Genomic DNA, 15,407 nt, shown 5'->3' on the forward strand with positions numbered 1-15,407 from the left:
TGAATCAACTTAAAAGTTGTTAAAATTGCTCCCATTATTGCATTAGTTTCCTTCTCTCTACTTTCGACATATGAAAGTTTTAAAACTGTTTCATCATTTACAGATAGATTCAAGTCAAGATTTTGCCGATTTAGAAGTATTTTAGATAAAAAGTTACTTAGGTTCGCTAGGAAGGTACTCTACAACAGAGCCGTCCTAAAAAGCCTACTGCTTTAAGATGGCGGCTGTCTACTAACGCATTTAGTGCCATGTCTGTCATTTTGCATCTAGTTATATCTATGTACAGTACATGTGATATCTACCATGTCTACCATATCTACCATAACATGCGGGCGTAGTTTGTTGGCTATAGACCCTACCCACCGACGTCACAAAATCACGTGCTCGCTGTATGGTTCCGCCCCCTTGTCCGTCATTTTGTGTCTGTATTATCAATGGTCTCAATTGATCGAGCAATTTATAATGCATTTCATGGAAGACTCGGTGCTTTCGGATGCCGTAAACTCACTTGATGTGTTGCATAAAAGGCGTTATGTGGAAAAGCTTCAGTTTATCCATTCGCCAGATCCATATTTGATGCCTAAATCGATGTTTTTCGACCCGCTGTCTACGCCGTATTTGCCTGACATCTGCTAGCAACCCTGATATGTACAACTATCTTGTCCACACAAAATCAGCCTATTCTCACGAAAGTTTGAAAAACTTTAAGAGCTTGGAGGCTTATAAATACTTCGTTGCTGGTTAGGTGAAACAGGTCCTCGTCCACGAAAATTCGGCAGGAATCTATCTTGTGCTTGGAAAAGTGAGTTACGAAATTTTCAATTCAAAATCTTTTGTTATTGCTAACATCCACTGTCAAGTCTAATGTATTTCATGTCGTTTGTCAATGGAGTTAGGGCTTTTAATGTTTATATGGTTTAGCGATAGCACTCTCACTACATACATACGTGTATGTTGTCGGCGATTAGCCTAGCAATGATCTTAATTGTGGTTGTCTGCCCAAAACCCTCTAAATATATATTAAATGCATCTTACCAGATATAAAATGACTACTACATAATCTGTGGTAATCGTTTGGAGCCCAGTTTTCTCGTCGAATTACAGCAGCCCATCTCGCTCTCTTCTCTCCGGGTCTCTCGGAATCCGATAGAACTTCAAGTCTCTCCGTCTTCTCCGTCTATCTTCTCTGTTATTGCAACCGACCGCCACACACGCCTTCACCATTTTGATTATTAATGTTAACGAGCAGAAAAACACGTCGTAAATAGGAGGAATGTACGTAGCCGCAACAGGTAAACATGATGTGTTGACGGACAAGTGGGCGGCACCAGTCAGGAGGAAGGAGTTGTGACGTCACGTGGATAGGGTCTATCGGCTACAACATGTATTATTGGAGCAACCTAGCATCGCGTTTGCTCGGCGTCACAACTTTCTTGCCTCCTCCCCGCTCCTGCTCTGCTCTGTCGTCTCGGTGAGTCCGTCTCCCTCAGACTTTAAGACCAATATAGTAACGCATAGTAACGCATGCCTTTCAGTCCTCAGTAACGGTAACGGCGTTGCCAAGATGAGAAAAGTAATTAATTAGATTACCCACTACAAAAAAAAATAACGCCGTTAGTAACGCCGTTATTAACAACACTGATCATGAGCATCATAAAGAAACGGCTGATTAAATCAATCCATCTATTCTCTGTACATACATACACATTGTATAGGAATTACACCATGTGAAGAATTGGGGCGTTTTGTGTTTGGGTTTGATTATCAATTTAAATATGGCGCACACGTTGGTAAAATGCAGAACACACATTATTTATAAAAAGCCTTTTTGTGCTGCCCCGAAGGCACACAACTTGCTGGGTCAACCCACTGATTCTATGTCTAAATAGCAATACAGCTAATCGATCTCCTTGTTTGCTCTAATTTGATGGTTCACATGACAGCTGACGCTATAGAGCAGAGATGGGCAAACTTATGTGCTGCCCAGGCGTCTCATTTGAATTTTAAAGAGGGCAAGTGAGCCAGGTCATATCACTGGAGTTGGATGGAAGCCTCATATGTAAACATTTGGTCATATTCGGTCTGTATGTTTCAGTTATTACTATTGACACCTCTGACCAGGTCCTACATAGACGTGCTTGTTTTTGTTCAGTTTATTCATTATATTTATTATATATTTTTTAAATTATTGACAAGTAATATGAAAGTAGAAAATGCACACAATGTAAATGGCTCGAAAACATGTTTCCTGAAAAGTGATGGCTTGGGAAATAAGATTTCTTCAAGGGAAGTAAAAAATATATACAATAGTTTGTTAAAATAGTTTCAATAGTTAATAAAATAATTAATATCCAATTTAAATTGTGCTATTTATAGGAGTTGAATCTTAATTACATAAATAATAAACTAGTGAATACATTACCTTATAAATTAGAGCTGTCCTGACTAGTCGACGTTATCGATGACGTAAATGTGGCGACGGACACAACATCCCATCGACAGTTAATGAAGGGTTAAAAAAATATATGTGTGGAAAGTTTAGAATGTCGGACACTCGGTATGCAAGCAGGGAAAGCAGCAAAAAGCCAAAAAAAGCGCACCAGAGTGGCCAAAACATTGACTTATTTCAACGAAACAAATGAGAGTATACTGTTGTGTCCTGTCTCTTCAATGCCATGTTTGCATAGCAGGCTGCACGTGGGGTGTGAATGAACACCTAAAGCACTGTCACCCAGTTAAAATTTTGGAAGACAACAGGAGACAACAAGCTGGCAGATCGTAAGTCCATCTAACTAACTAAGGACATGTTTTATTGAAGTTGTTAAGCCTGTCGCGATATGCAATGAGTCCATTTATCACAATGTAAATAAAAATGAGGGCAGTAATTTTCACGGCTGCGTTTTATCGCCGCGTGCATGCGTGTTAATGGCATATAAGACTCCAGTTCCTTTCACCGATGTTTATTGGTCATCAACACACTGTAGAATAAAAGTTCAGACATACAAAATAAGGAAACGCATCTTAAATCTGCAAACTTTAGCATTGCTAAATTGAGGCTAATGGGGAAAAAAGACAACCTACTTTAGCCTGCTGTAAAACATTGGCAGTTTTCTCCAATACGCAAACTTGCGGTTAAAAGGTGACACTTCAAACATGAAAAATCGCTGGTTAACAGCATTTGCAAACAAACAAATTAAAAAAAATATATATATATATATATATATATATATACATATATATATTAGAGCTGTCAAACGATTAAAATTTTTAATCGAGTTAATTACAGCTTAAAAATTAATTAATCGTAATTAACCGCAATTAATCGCAATTCAAACCATCTATAAAATATGCCATATTTTTCTGTAAATTATATATATATATTCTGTAAAATAAATTGTTGGAGTGGAAAGATAAGACAAAAGATGGATATATACATTCAACATACGGTACATTAGGACTGTAGTGGGCATTTCACTCTACTGTCATTTAAATCTGTCTATGCTGTCCTCACTCCGAAGCGTCTACTTTTTCCAAAGCTAGAAAGCTAGTGAACGACGCCTTAATAATCAGACTTCTACCTTTTTCATCTGATTTATTAATAAAATAGCCTCAAACCATTGTCCTCTTTAGACCGTCGTAAAACTATTAAAAAAAAAGTACACAAGCATTGCATTAGCAACAACGGTAGCTTAGCATGCTATACAGGTTCACTAAACATAAACAAAAAGCGTCTCATACAAAAAATATAACATTTCGCTTACTAACATAATATGTACATTCTTTACAACAACCATACTTACGGACAAATCTTGTCCAAGGATCATATAAGCACAACATTACAATGTAGGCGTCAGCCTGAGACGTCGTGCAGCCATATTGAACTGGCAAGAAAACAATAAGCCATGTCGCAAAGCGACCACAAGAGTTCGCTGTTAGACAGCACAAAAAGCCTTGCTGTAAAACATGTGCGGGACATGTGCGTTAATTCCGTCAAATATTTTAACGTGATTAGTTAAAAAAAATAATTACCGCGCGTTAACGCGATAATTTTGACAGCCCTAACATATATATATGTATATATATATATATATATATATATATATATAGAGAGAGAGAGAGAGAGAGAGAGAGAGAGAGAGAGAGAGAGAGAGAGAGAGAGAGAGCGAGAGAGAGAGAAATATAGATATACACATACACATACAGTGGGGGGAACAAGTATTTGATACACTGCCAATGGGAAAACCCATTGGCAGTTATCAAATACTTGCCAATGGGAAAACCCATTGGCAGTTATCAAATACTTGTTCTCCCCACTGTATATATACAGTATATCGATATATATATCCTTTATGGTTAGCGGTTTAGCGAACGTACTTCTGGTGGATATTTCAAAATAAAAGCATGTCATGTTCGTCATATAAATAACGATTTCTGGAGTTAATCCAACATGCTTCAGAATTCAGATTCTACACTAAGAATAGCTTTAAAATGACACCCTTTATGAAAAATCTGATTGGCAATGAATAATTATTATAATTATCACAATACTATTATATACATTAGCATACTATAATATTAATGCCAGATACTTTTTTTAAGAATTGTTTTGAATATTGTTGGAAAGGCGAAGTCAGTGTTCTGAATCTGTTTACGTTCCATTCTTTTGCAGTAGTTAAATGCTATTTGTCATTGTTTATTTGTGATTTATTATTGTTATTTACGTGCTCATTTGTACTTTAATAAAGAATTTAAGTGTTCCAAAATGTTTTTGTGAATTAATAAGCGTCATAAAAATTTCATGGGTAATTTTTTCTTTTTTTTTTTTTTAATTATTGAATTAGTCGCCTAATCGTAAAAATAGTTGGCTGACTAATCGGGAGAAAATTAGTTGTTTGGGACATTAAACCATTTTTATGACTAATATTTGCACATTTACATATTTAAAATAAATCAAAACAAAAATGAACAATTTTAATGAGCCATTTTTGGGGTAAGCCAGTTTTATTTTTTAACATATGCAAATGTCTGACAGAACTCTCGCAACATACAATATAAGGGGCAAGTGATAAAATACAGTAAATACTATGTAAGCTGGAGTGAAGCACAGAGAAAGCTTAATGCAACCCTTTGCTTAGAGCAGCGGTCTCAAACCGACTCCACAAAGGGCCGCAGTGGGTCCTGGTTTTTGTTCCAACAGATCCAGCACAAACAGTTCAACCAATGAGGTTTCTACTAACATAAGCAGCACCTGATTGCAATCAACTGATTACACTTGTAAGAAACCAGATTGGTGAAAAGGTATTTGTCTCGTTTGGTTGGAATGAAATCCAGTACCCCCTGCGGCCCTTTGAGGACCGGTTTGAGACCACTGGCTTAGAGTGTTTAAATTCAAAGTAGATGGAATATGATTCCTGCAATTAAAGTGACATTTAATTTAGTAACATAGCAGGGCAACGGTGATTCAAATCAGGATCTCATGACTGAGGCAGACAACCATCATATCACAGTGTTGCCAAACGTCATTTTAAGACTTGCATTACAAAGCATGACCACCACATTAAGCTTTTAACATTGAATCATTCATTCATCTTCCATTCCACTCTTATCTTCACAAAGCCCCCGGGGGGGTCTGTTCCAACTAACTATGCGCAGGTACACCCTGAATTGTTCGCCAGCCGATCGCAGGGCAGAAGGAGACAAACAACCACTCGCGCGCACTCATATCCAGGGTCAATTTGAAAAGGTGAGTCAGCCTACCATACATTTTGGGGGGATGTGAGAGGAAACCGCTCTACCCTGGGAATGAACCCTTGATCTCACATCTCAACTGTCAGGCAGGCAATCTAACCATTTTCCCATTGTGTCACAAGCTGTTAACACGAGTAAATAAAGTGGAGTTTATTACCCCTTCCATATGTTAGAAAATGAAAGCTAGCTAATAAACAGACAATTAGTAGTTCAAACAATAGTAATCATTTATGTGTTTATTAACTCTGTTATCTAAAAAGATACAGTACGTTTCGAGCATAGTATGTCGGCCGTATTAGTGTAGTAGCAGCAGGGGGGTGCTTTGTAGGAATGCACCATAGCATTTAAATTATCATTTAATTCTCATGACAAGTCAATTTCAATGAAATTCAATTTTATCATGTTTATCTATGACTGAGATGTTCAATAGTTACCAACCAACAAAGAAAAAGACACATGTTGGTCAAAGCCACATGCTGCTTAGTTGTGACTCTCATTTCCTCTCCTCTCTTAAACCCTTAATCTCCGACTAGGAAAATGATGCAATCTGACTCTTGGTTCTGAGAATCGCACACACAAAATCACATGCGAACAAAGCATGGACGTCACATACAATCTCTTGGGTAAGAAAAGGTGCAAACCTCTGGAGATGTTGCAGGCTAATCACAGGGCACATACTAGTAGATCAACAACCATCAACACACTATAACATTGAGAGTCTTCAGTTAACATGACATGCATGTTTTTGGTATCTGGAAGGAAGCCTAGAAAAAACAAATAAACAAAAGGAAACATGCGAGGATGCCAAGATTTAGTGTTGTGCATCCAAAATTCGACAAGCTCTAGACAAGACGAAAACCTGAGACTGAGACAAGACCCTCAAAATGTGGTCTTCAGACCTGTCTTGAGAGTTACAGAACTACAAAGATTTGAAAACTAAAACTCAGACCTGCAAGTTCATGCTGTAACATACTGTACATTAGGCCTGATACGATATACTGTTTGAACTAGAGATGTCCCGATCCGATATTTGGATCGGATCGGACACCGAGATGGGCAAAAAAAATGCGCATCGGTATCAGATCGGAACACAGGAAAAATTCCGATCCAGACTTCCGATCCTTTTTTTTTCTAAATCCGGTCCGGCTTTTCCAGCGCACCGATTTACATAATCCATTCCAGTTTTTGCTTTGGTTTCCCAAAAATCCGGTCCGCATTTTACGGCACACCTTCAACACACTACATTTACAATACCGTCTCCCAATTTACCGAGAGACTTTATCGGTAAAAATGTCAGCTGTGTGGGACCTTAAAGGACGACAAAGACGAAGAGGCAGAGAGCAACATATGCTAGTAGTGGTAAAGCACATGTAGTGGCAAAGCTGTAAGAAGCTGTAAGAAGTTTAAATGCAACCAACCTAATCAAGCATTTAGTGAAATACCACCACAAACAATATGAGGAGTATGTTAAGAAAACCGAAGACAAAAAGAAAGGTCCTACGCTACTAACACTGGCAGAAACTTTTGCTATGCGTGACAAACTGGCACTCGACAGTCCCAAAGCCTAGGGAATAACAAGAGTCATTGCCGAAGAATTCATTCGGGATGACGAGCCCTTATCTCACGTGAGTAAAGACGCACCATCCAACACGCGATTCAGCCGCTGAAGATTCGAGAACGATTCACAAACATCCAAATTCCGATTATTGAAATATGTCAAGTAAAGCCGAACTAATACACAGCGCGGTCTTCGGGACGCAATGAGAGACTGACCGCATTGCGTCCCGAAAGTAAACATAACTTGTCTTAGACCCGGGTAATGCCAATGCTCAACTCACGGCTTTAGCTCAACTCATGCCGCTGGATAAAAAACACAAGAATACCTGACTTCTGCTGACAGCCGCAACAAACTACGTCAACGTCGTTTTACTGGAGATAATAGATATCATATGTATATAGAACCAGATGCTACACGACAGACTGGACTGCGTTAGCAACATTGAAGGATTGAAAACCAGATGCGTTAGTAAACATCCGCCATCTTAAAGCAGAAGACTTCCCTAGTAGGCTGTTGTGATCCTTCCAAGCGAACCTAATTAACTTTTTATCTAAAATACTCCTAAATCGGCAAATTTTGACTTGAATCTATCTTCAAAACAGTTTTAAAACTTTCACATGTCGAAAGTAGACAGAAGGGAAATTATGGAATAACGGGAGCAATTTTAACAACTTTAACAGTTGATTTGCAAAATTAAATGAATTGAATGTAGTTTAAAGCTGCTGATACAGAATGGGGACTTGAGTATTTTATTTACTGTTTTAAAATGTTAACTTGATACTGAAATAGTCGTTTATTTAAACCTGAGAGGCTTTTTATACCATTTTTGTAACTAATGCACGAAACATTGAAAGCATCTAATAGCTTGGGGGATTTGGGGGATTTTCCACTGAGGTTGTTGGTGTGTTTTGCTTTTTTAAGACAGTTTACAATATTATTTGCACGTTTTACTGACTGACTATGCCATTTCTGTTTGTTATTTATAATGTTTTGTGTTTGTCACTGAATAAACAGGTCAGTTTCTTGTTACCAACCGTTGTGTGTTATTCAGACTCACCTAATTCAGTTGGCTAGTTGTTATCAAGGGTACTAAAACCTTTTTCAACATGAGTCTGACAACTAAGTAAGGAGGCTAAATAAATCTAAACTTTAACACATGCTCAGATAGGTCGGTATCGGCCAGTATCGGTATCGGAAGTGCAAAACAATATCGGTATCGGATCGGAAGTGCAAAAACCTTGATCGGGACATCCCTAGTTTGAACATCACCATCGAGGACATGCCATTTTTTTCTTCTGATCACACAAAGATTTTTCTGCTTCATGCTTGTACAGCCCCACAGCCTCTCACACCTCCTGCCAAGCAAGTTTGTATCATGGATCTGGCAAGAGAAGGCTTGGTAGCTCTACGATCAAAGGCACAAATGTGTTAATCATCCTCCAGCTTGTTACACACTAGCGGTAGCCCAATCTGTGGCAACTCATTTACTGTGTATGTGAGAAGCTGTTCTCAGTAGAGTGAGTGTCAAAGCATGAGTGAATTTGAGTGGACTCACTCAATGAAGCATTTAATAAAGACAAGCATTTTTCTACGTTATTCTTGTTTAAAATATTTCACATTATAAAGACGGCACAGTGGAAGAGTGGTTAGTAAGTCCACTTCTGGGATTGTGGGTCTAATCCCGGGTCCGGCCTTCCTGCGTGAAGTCTGCATGCTCTTCCCGTCCCTGTGTGGGTTTTCTCCGGGTTTCTGCCACATCCCAAAATAAAAACGTGCATGGTATGCTGATTGAACACTCCGAACTGTCCGTAGGTGTGAGTGTGTGTGTGAATGGTTGTGTGTCTATATGTGCCCTGTGACTGGCTGGCAACCACTTCAGCGTGTACCACGCTTTCTGCCTGGAGTTAGCTGTGATCGGCTCCAGCACCCCCATGACCCTGGTGAGGATAAATTATTCAGAAGCTGAATGAATTATATGAATGTTAGGGAGAGAGATTAAAAGTATGGCATTAAAGGTGATGCAATGAAAAATGTGATGTGTGTGCGCCAACATTTTATGCTGGTCCACCTTAAGGAAAACGTTAGGCGCACCAGTGCAACCAATGCAAAAAGTAAGTGTGGAGCCTTGGCAATATATACCGCAATGTTATTTTTTCTCAATATCGTTCGGGCCTATCCCAAATAGAGCTATTCAAGTTATCTGGTGAAAATTCTTCTAGTTTTAATATCGCAATATAATATCGCAATATATCGCAAAACCCCCCAAAAATTCCAATGATAATTTTTTTCCAATCACTTTCAGGCCTGATGTACATTGAAATTTGCAAAAACAACATTCCAATTTAGAATGTCATGAACTGTGCTAGAAATTTAACGGAAATGTAGTGCAAATAAAGATTTTACATACAGATAGAATGTGACAGAAAGATTGTCTTATAATCTACAACAGAGATATCAAAGAGATATCAAAAGTACGGCTTGGGGGCCAAATGCCTCTGTCATAAAATCAATAATGTCTGGCCCGCACAGAGACCTAATAAATTGGGCAGCAGTACTGCTACCAGCATATGAAGTAGCTTAAACACTAAATGTTGCTCCTCATTTACCCACTAAAAGGCAGCGGCACTCTAAGCAACATTACCCCGTGTGAACCTTTACTCCCAATTTTATAAAATGGCGACAATCAGCAAAAATGGCAACAATCAACAACAAAAAAAGAAGGTTGACTGCGACGGCTGACGCTTCAAGGATAAATGGAAATGGGATTATTTCTTCACTAAAATACGCAACAACTGTGTCTGCTTCATTTGCAAAGAGACAGTCACTGCTTTTCAAGAGTTCAACGTGAGGCGATATTACCAAACAAGAGACGCTGACATGTACGACAAGATTACAGGGAAGATACATAGCGAGAATAGGAAGCAACTTAAAGCTAGTTTAATTTTACAGCAGCAGTATTTCGCAAGAGCCCAAGAGATGAAAGAGAGCGCCACAAAGGCGAGTTGCGAGATTGTTGAAATTATTAATTCAAAAAAATAATAAAGCAAATGTGACACACAGAATGGCTTGCTAAAATGTGCTCAAATATATTGTTCTACATAAAGGACATCAGTCAAGGTCGGCCACCCACATTTTTACCACACCAAATCTGGCCCCCTTTGCAAAAAGTTTGGACACCCCTGATCTACAATAAAAAGCCATTCACGCAGGGTTGCAAAACCAACACGTTATAAATGTCAGGAGGTAGTCAGTGATTACATTGTATTTTTGGAGCATTTATTCTGTACCAATAACAATAAAGAAAAACCTTGTACAGTATGTATAACAACAAAGCCGTTTTCAAAGAATTTTCCTAGGATAAAATGCAATTGGGTAGACAGATAGACGGACAGACAGATAGCTCGATACACAGATAGACAGACACAGAGGCAGATCTCTCCCTACACTCGTTCATGGACGACTAATCCACTGTCCACTTTAATCCCTCATCATGTTCACACACGCACATGCTCAGTCTGTTTTACACTCACTCAGCAGCTCATGTACCAAAAAATACAACAAACATATTCATTACATCACAATCGAGGCATCAAGTAATACAGATGCATCTGAATTCTAAATAATATTTCAATTACTATATATTTGGCACATAAAAACATTTACTGTCGGATGGATGACCATTAATCCATTGTGTCCATATTGGTAAACAGTCAGGCAGCAGTTGTCAATAATGTTGCTTTGTCTATTTTTAGTATTAAAATGCTGTAATTGCCAAAAGGATAGCGGGTATCAATTTCAGTCAACTGGTGATGGTTGGTGATGGCAAGGCAATCCATTATCTTTTGGATCCTCATCTACCTCAACTCAAGCTGCTGTAAAACTGAAGTTGGAAATATTAAATTCTTCAGCAAAGAGACTGCACTAAAGGCCTGTCTTTCGCCATAAACAAAATACCGTATTGGCCCAACTATAAGACGGCCCTGATTATAAGACGACCCCCTCTTTTTCAAGACTCAAGTTTGAAAAAAGACTTTTTGAACACCAAATTAATTTTTGTACAGAAAATAATTACAGTATATCCGAAACAAATGATTATAACAATATATTTGAGAGAAAAAGCATCTTATTTTGCCTCATTCAAATCTCAATATCTGAACATTTAAATATGTAAACTAAAGTGCAATCGCATTCCTAAAAGAATGGCTTCTGGTTTTTGAAATGTAAATAAACCAATCTATTGTGATAAAACAACAAAATTGCAATAACTGCATTAACTATCAAAGTGAAGTCTAACGGTAACTGTAGTCTTGAAACAAATCTGAATAAGGAAAAACATTGCAATAAAATAATGCAAACTGCTTAAACTTGAGAGTAGCTGAGGTCATGACAGAACATCGTTTCAATGGTATCTGGCGCCATCTAGCGTCGTGAATGGGGAGAGTAGCTGAGATCTGTCATGACAGAACAGCGCTTCAATATCTGGCGCGATCTAGCGTGAATGGGTATAATGTCTAGACCGCGAATATAAGACGACCCCCTCTTTTTCAGTGTTATTTCAATGCAAAAAACACCGTCTTATATTCGGGGCAATAGGGTACATAACAATTCATTTTGGTGATCTGTGGTTTCAATTAGATTTCCACCTTTTCACCTTAGATTTGCACCTACTGTATAGTCCCCAACCTTTTTTGCACCACAGACTGGTGGTGAACATAATTAACCAATATATAAGGCGCATTGGATTATAAACCGCACTGTTGGCTTTTGAGAAAATTGAAGCCTTTTAGGTGCGCATTATAGTATAGAAAATATGCGACAAAAAGACAACAACCGACAGCGTGAGTTGCATTCCATTTACGTCACATCTTTGCTTCTGTGAATGGTTCTTAGAGATTCAGTCTCTCACCTCGAGCATCAAATTGGAAATCTAACCCAAACCGCAAAATACTATACTGATTTACAATGTATCTTGTACAAAGTACATGGCGAAAGTCAGGCTGGCTAGGTTGACAAAGCTGTGACTGCTTCCAGCTTTCTTTCTATGTGAGCACTACATGACCCATTTCTGTCCAGAGAATGTCACCAGAAAGTACCAACAACCTGGAAAACATTTGAAAGTGAAATGTAATTCTGTAATTAACCGCGCAAATGCGGCATACAGTATCGCTGATGTAAAGTAACAGATTCATTTTGACAATTTTGCTACGTTTTATTTTTGCTACATTCAGCAAGAGTTAACTTCACTTTACTTTTTAACAATGCCTCCACCGTTTTTGAAGGTATAACGATAGTTAAACATTGATGCATCTTAACTTAAATCTATTTCCAGCATTTCCTCTGTGAAGTCATGTGCATGCACACACACACAATGAGTTATCCCCATCTGCTGAGGAAACATGCAACATTTCTCTGTGCTCAAACATCAATTCATCCCTCTACAGGAAAGCACACTTGCAGGGCTCAGAGAAAAAAATCAAACATTGACAGTTCCTCTAAGGACACATACAAAGGCAAAGCTGCTGATCTGATATAAAAACAGTAGTAAACAGTCTATCTGCCCTGTCACAGAATACTTTGGAATTTTACTTACCAGCTCTTGGTTGGTGGAATTGGAGTCATCTCCAGGGAAAGGGATGTAGATGGCTAAGGCCACACAGTTAGCAAAAATTGACAACAGTATAAATATATCGAATGGTCTGGAAGTCAAAATGTTAAGGAAGGTTTAACCACGAGGACAGACATAAAAAAAATAAATAAATAAAAAAGACTGGCATTCAATTAAGCAGAAGCTATGCCATATAAATAATTAAATTTGGTTTTATGCCAAATAATACATTATAACAAAAAAAATAAATAAATAAACAATAGGAGTTAATATTGCAAATGTTTTGATCACTGTTTTTTAGTGTCCGTACAACCAAAATGGAATAGGTTCTTGAGGACATGACCTATCCTTACACAAGATTTTGTGAAATCTTGGTAGGTTAGTTGATTGTTGTTTACATAATTCTGCCACCGACATGTAAATGCGGAGCAATCATGATGATGGATTTTGTTGGAGTGTACTGTGAAACATCTCCTACTGTATGGTCTGGTATCTGTTTTACAACGCTGATCGCCCTCAGACTGCAGATCGACAGATATGGGTTTTTCAGGACCAATACCGATTATTCGTAGTTACAGGGGCCGATAGCCGATTTTTGGAGCCAATATTCATCTGCAGCAAAAGTGTAAAAATTCGCGTAAAAAAAATTTTACTTCATTAAAATGCCTAAAGTATGTTTTTTGAATCACACAAGTAGACAATAATAGCTCCAGAAGTTCCTGAATTTCCTTCACTCAGAAACCTCGCTTATAAAATAGAATAAAAGGTTAAATAAATAGCTCTCTAATACTTTTCCATAGAAAAGAAAGCCCTGATGACCTCGTCTAAGTATCCTTGAGAAAGATAAAACCCAACGTTGCTCCTGGTGCTGAGTCACCAGTAGGTAGATGATGATATAAGGTGAAGCATTTTGAGGGACTTAAAGGGATCCACGGATAGAAAGACTTGCAGTTCTTAAAAGATAAATGTTATTGTGAGTTAAAATAATTTGATATGAAAACCCCTCTTGATTTTTTCGTTTTTATACAATTTGTAAAATCATTTTAACTAGTAGGTCGCCATTGTTGTTGACGACGCAGGACGGTGATGTCACTAGGTTACGCTGCCGTGGTTCCAGAGTATGATTCTAGCGACATAAACATGTCATCTGTTCAACCCTTTCAATTTGAACCCAGGAAAACATTAATGAGCATGACAGCACTGTCAATATTTCACAAAACCAGCAGCAAAAGCAAAATGAACAGGGAAGACGGGATGAGACGAGACAAAAATATGACAAAACCGGTGTTCTGCCAAAATGAGCTACACCGGCGAAACGTGCTACAAGAGGCAAATTAGACAATCAAAGCTTCAGCTTGTTTTGTTTAGATGCATACAGACAGAACATACTAAAGATGCCTTAAGAAAATACTTAAACGTACTAACATCAAATAAGGGTGGTTTAAATGAGTTATTTAACTAATGCGGTCAACAGATCAACAATCTGCTTTCAAGCTACCACAAGAAAACACAATGCTTTAAAGTATGAGAGGGAAACACATGCAAAAAGTATTTTGAGCCAATGAAAAGGAAATAAAAGACTCAATAAAAACACAAATAGTAAGAACTCGCTGCTTTTAACTGATGTGCGCATGTGTTGGACATCTCGCCGCATAGAAGGAATTACAGAACACCGGTAGTGTTTGTCTAGTGACAGTGACAAACTACGTCATCACCCCGAGCGTCCATTGCGCCCATAAAACATGGTGCCCTCCTTAGGTCACAAATGGTACTAAATATTATAGATTTTTTAAATCAATGGCACTATTTTATGTGTTTCTAATAATATATTTTTTGTGAAAGAGAACAATTGTGGCTTATTAGAACCTACAAGTCTTTAAGTCCGAGGTTCCCTTTAAAAAGATGGAAAGGCGCAATACAAGTGTAACTCCGTTTACCATTACCATTTAACCAATCGGAGGACAGGGTGAATACTAGTGCAGGAGACAGCAGGCAGGAGAGAGAGGCACAGCAGCATTTGAGCCGAACTAACCCAGTTTTAAATTGATTTTTTAAAATCTGACGGTCAGATTTAAAAGAAATCAAATAAAATGAAAAGGCAGGTAGCAATTTACGTCAAATTTCCAAATATCAGCGCCATATCTCTAATTCAGACTCCTACAGAAACCCATCGATGTTAGAATCAGGTCTGTTAAGATTTGAATTAAATCAATAATTAATCATTTAGAGACATCGTTTGTCTAAAAGTTGTCTAAATTCTCTTTTTCGAGGCTCTTAACTCATTCCATTTGAACATCATCAGATTGACATCAATCACCTTAAATGGCAAGGAATGAGTTAATAGTAAAATTTTCTCATTTTTATATTGCTTGGGTCCAAATTAAAGGGAAAACGAGCTACTAAAAAGGTCAAAGTTTGGTTTTGCTCAAATTAGAGGCTATATTAAAAACAAATCCGATTTTTCATCCTAGCAATGCAGAAAATATTTATGTTAAA

General features: G+C 37.9%; 1 protein-coding gene across 8 annotated transcripts in view; it reads right to left on the reverse strand.

Annotated features, from left to right (window-relative positions):
* cacna1db (calcium channel, voltage-dependent, L type, alpha 1D subunit, b) overlaps positions 1–15,407 on the reverse strand; it is a 138,018-nt gene that overhangs the window by 108,986 nt on the left and 13,625 nt on the right. For all 8 annotated transcript variants that reach the window (XM_057819532.1, XM_057819588.1, XM_057819570.1 and 5 more), the window contains exon 3: positions 12,897–13,002. In XM_057819532.1, coding sequence (XP_057675515.1) covers positions 12,897–13,002 — 106 coding nt within the window. The remainder of the gene's footprint in view (positions 1–12,896; positions 13,003–15,407) is intronic.

The sequence above is a fragment of the Corythoichthys intestinalis genome, chromosome 2, assembly GCF_030265065.1.
Source record: "Corythoichthys intestinalis isolate RoL2023-P3 chromosome 2, ASM3026506v1, whole genome shotgun sequence".
Taxonomy (NCBI): domain Eukaryota; kingdom Metazoa; phylum Chordata; class Actinopteri; order Syngnathiformes; family Syngnathidae; genus Corythoichthys; species Corythoichthys intestinalis.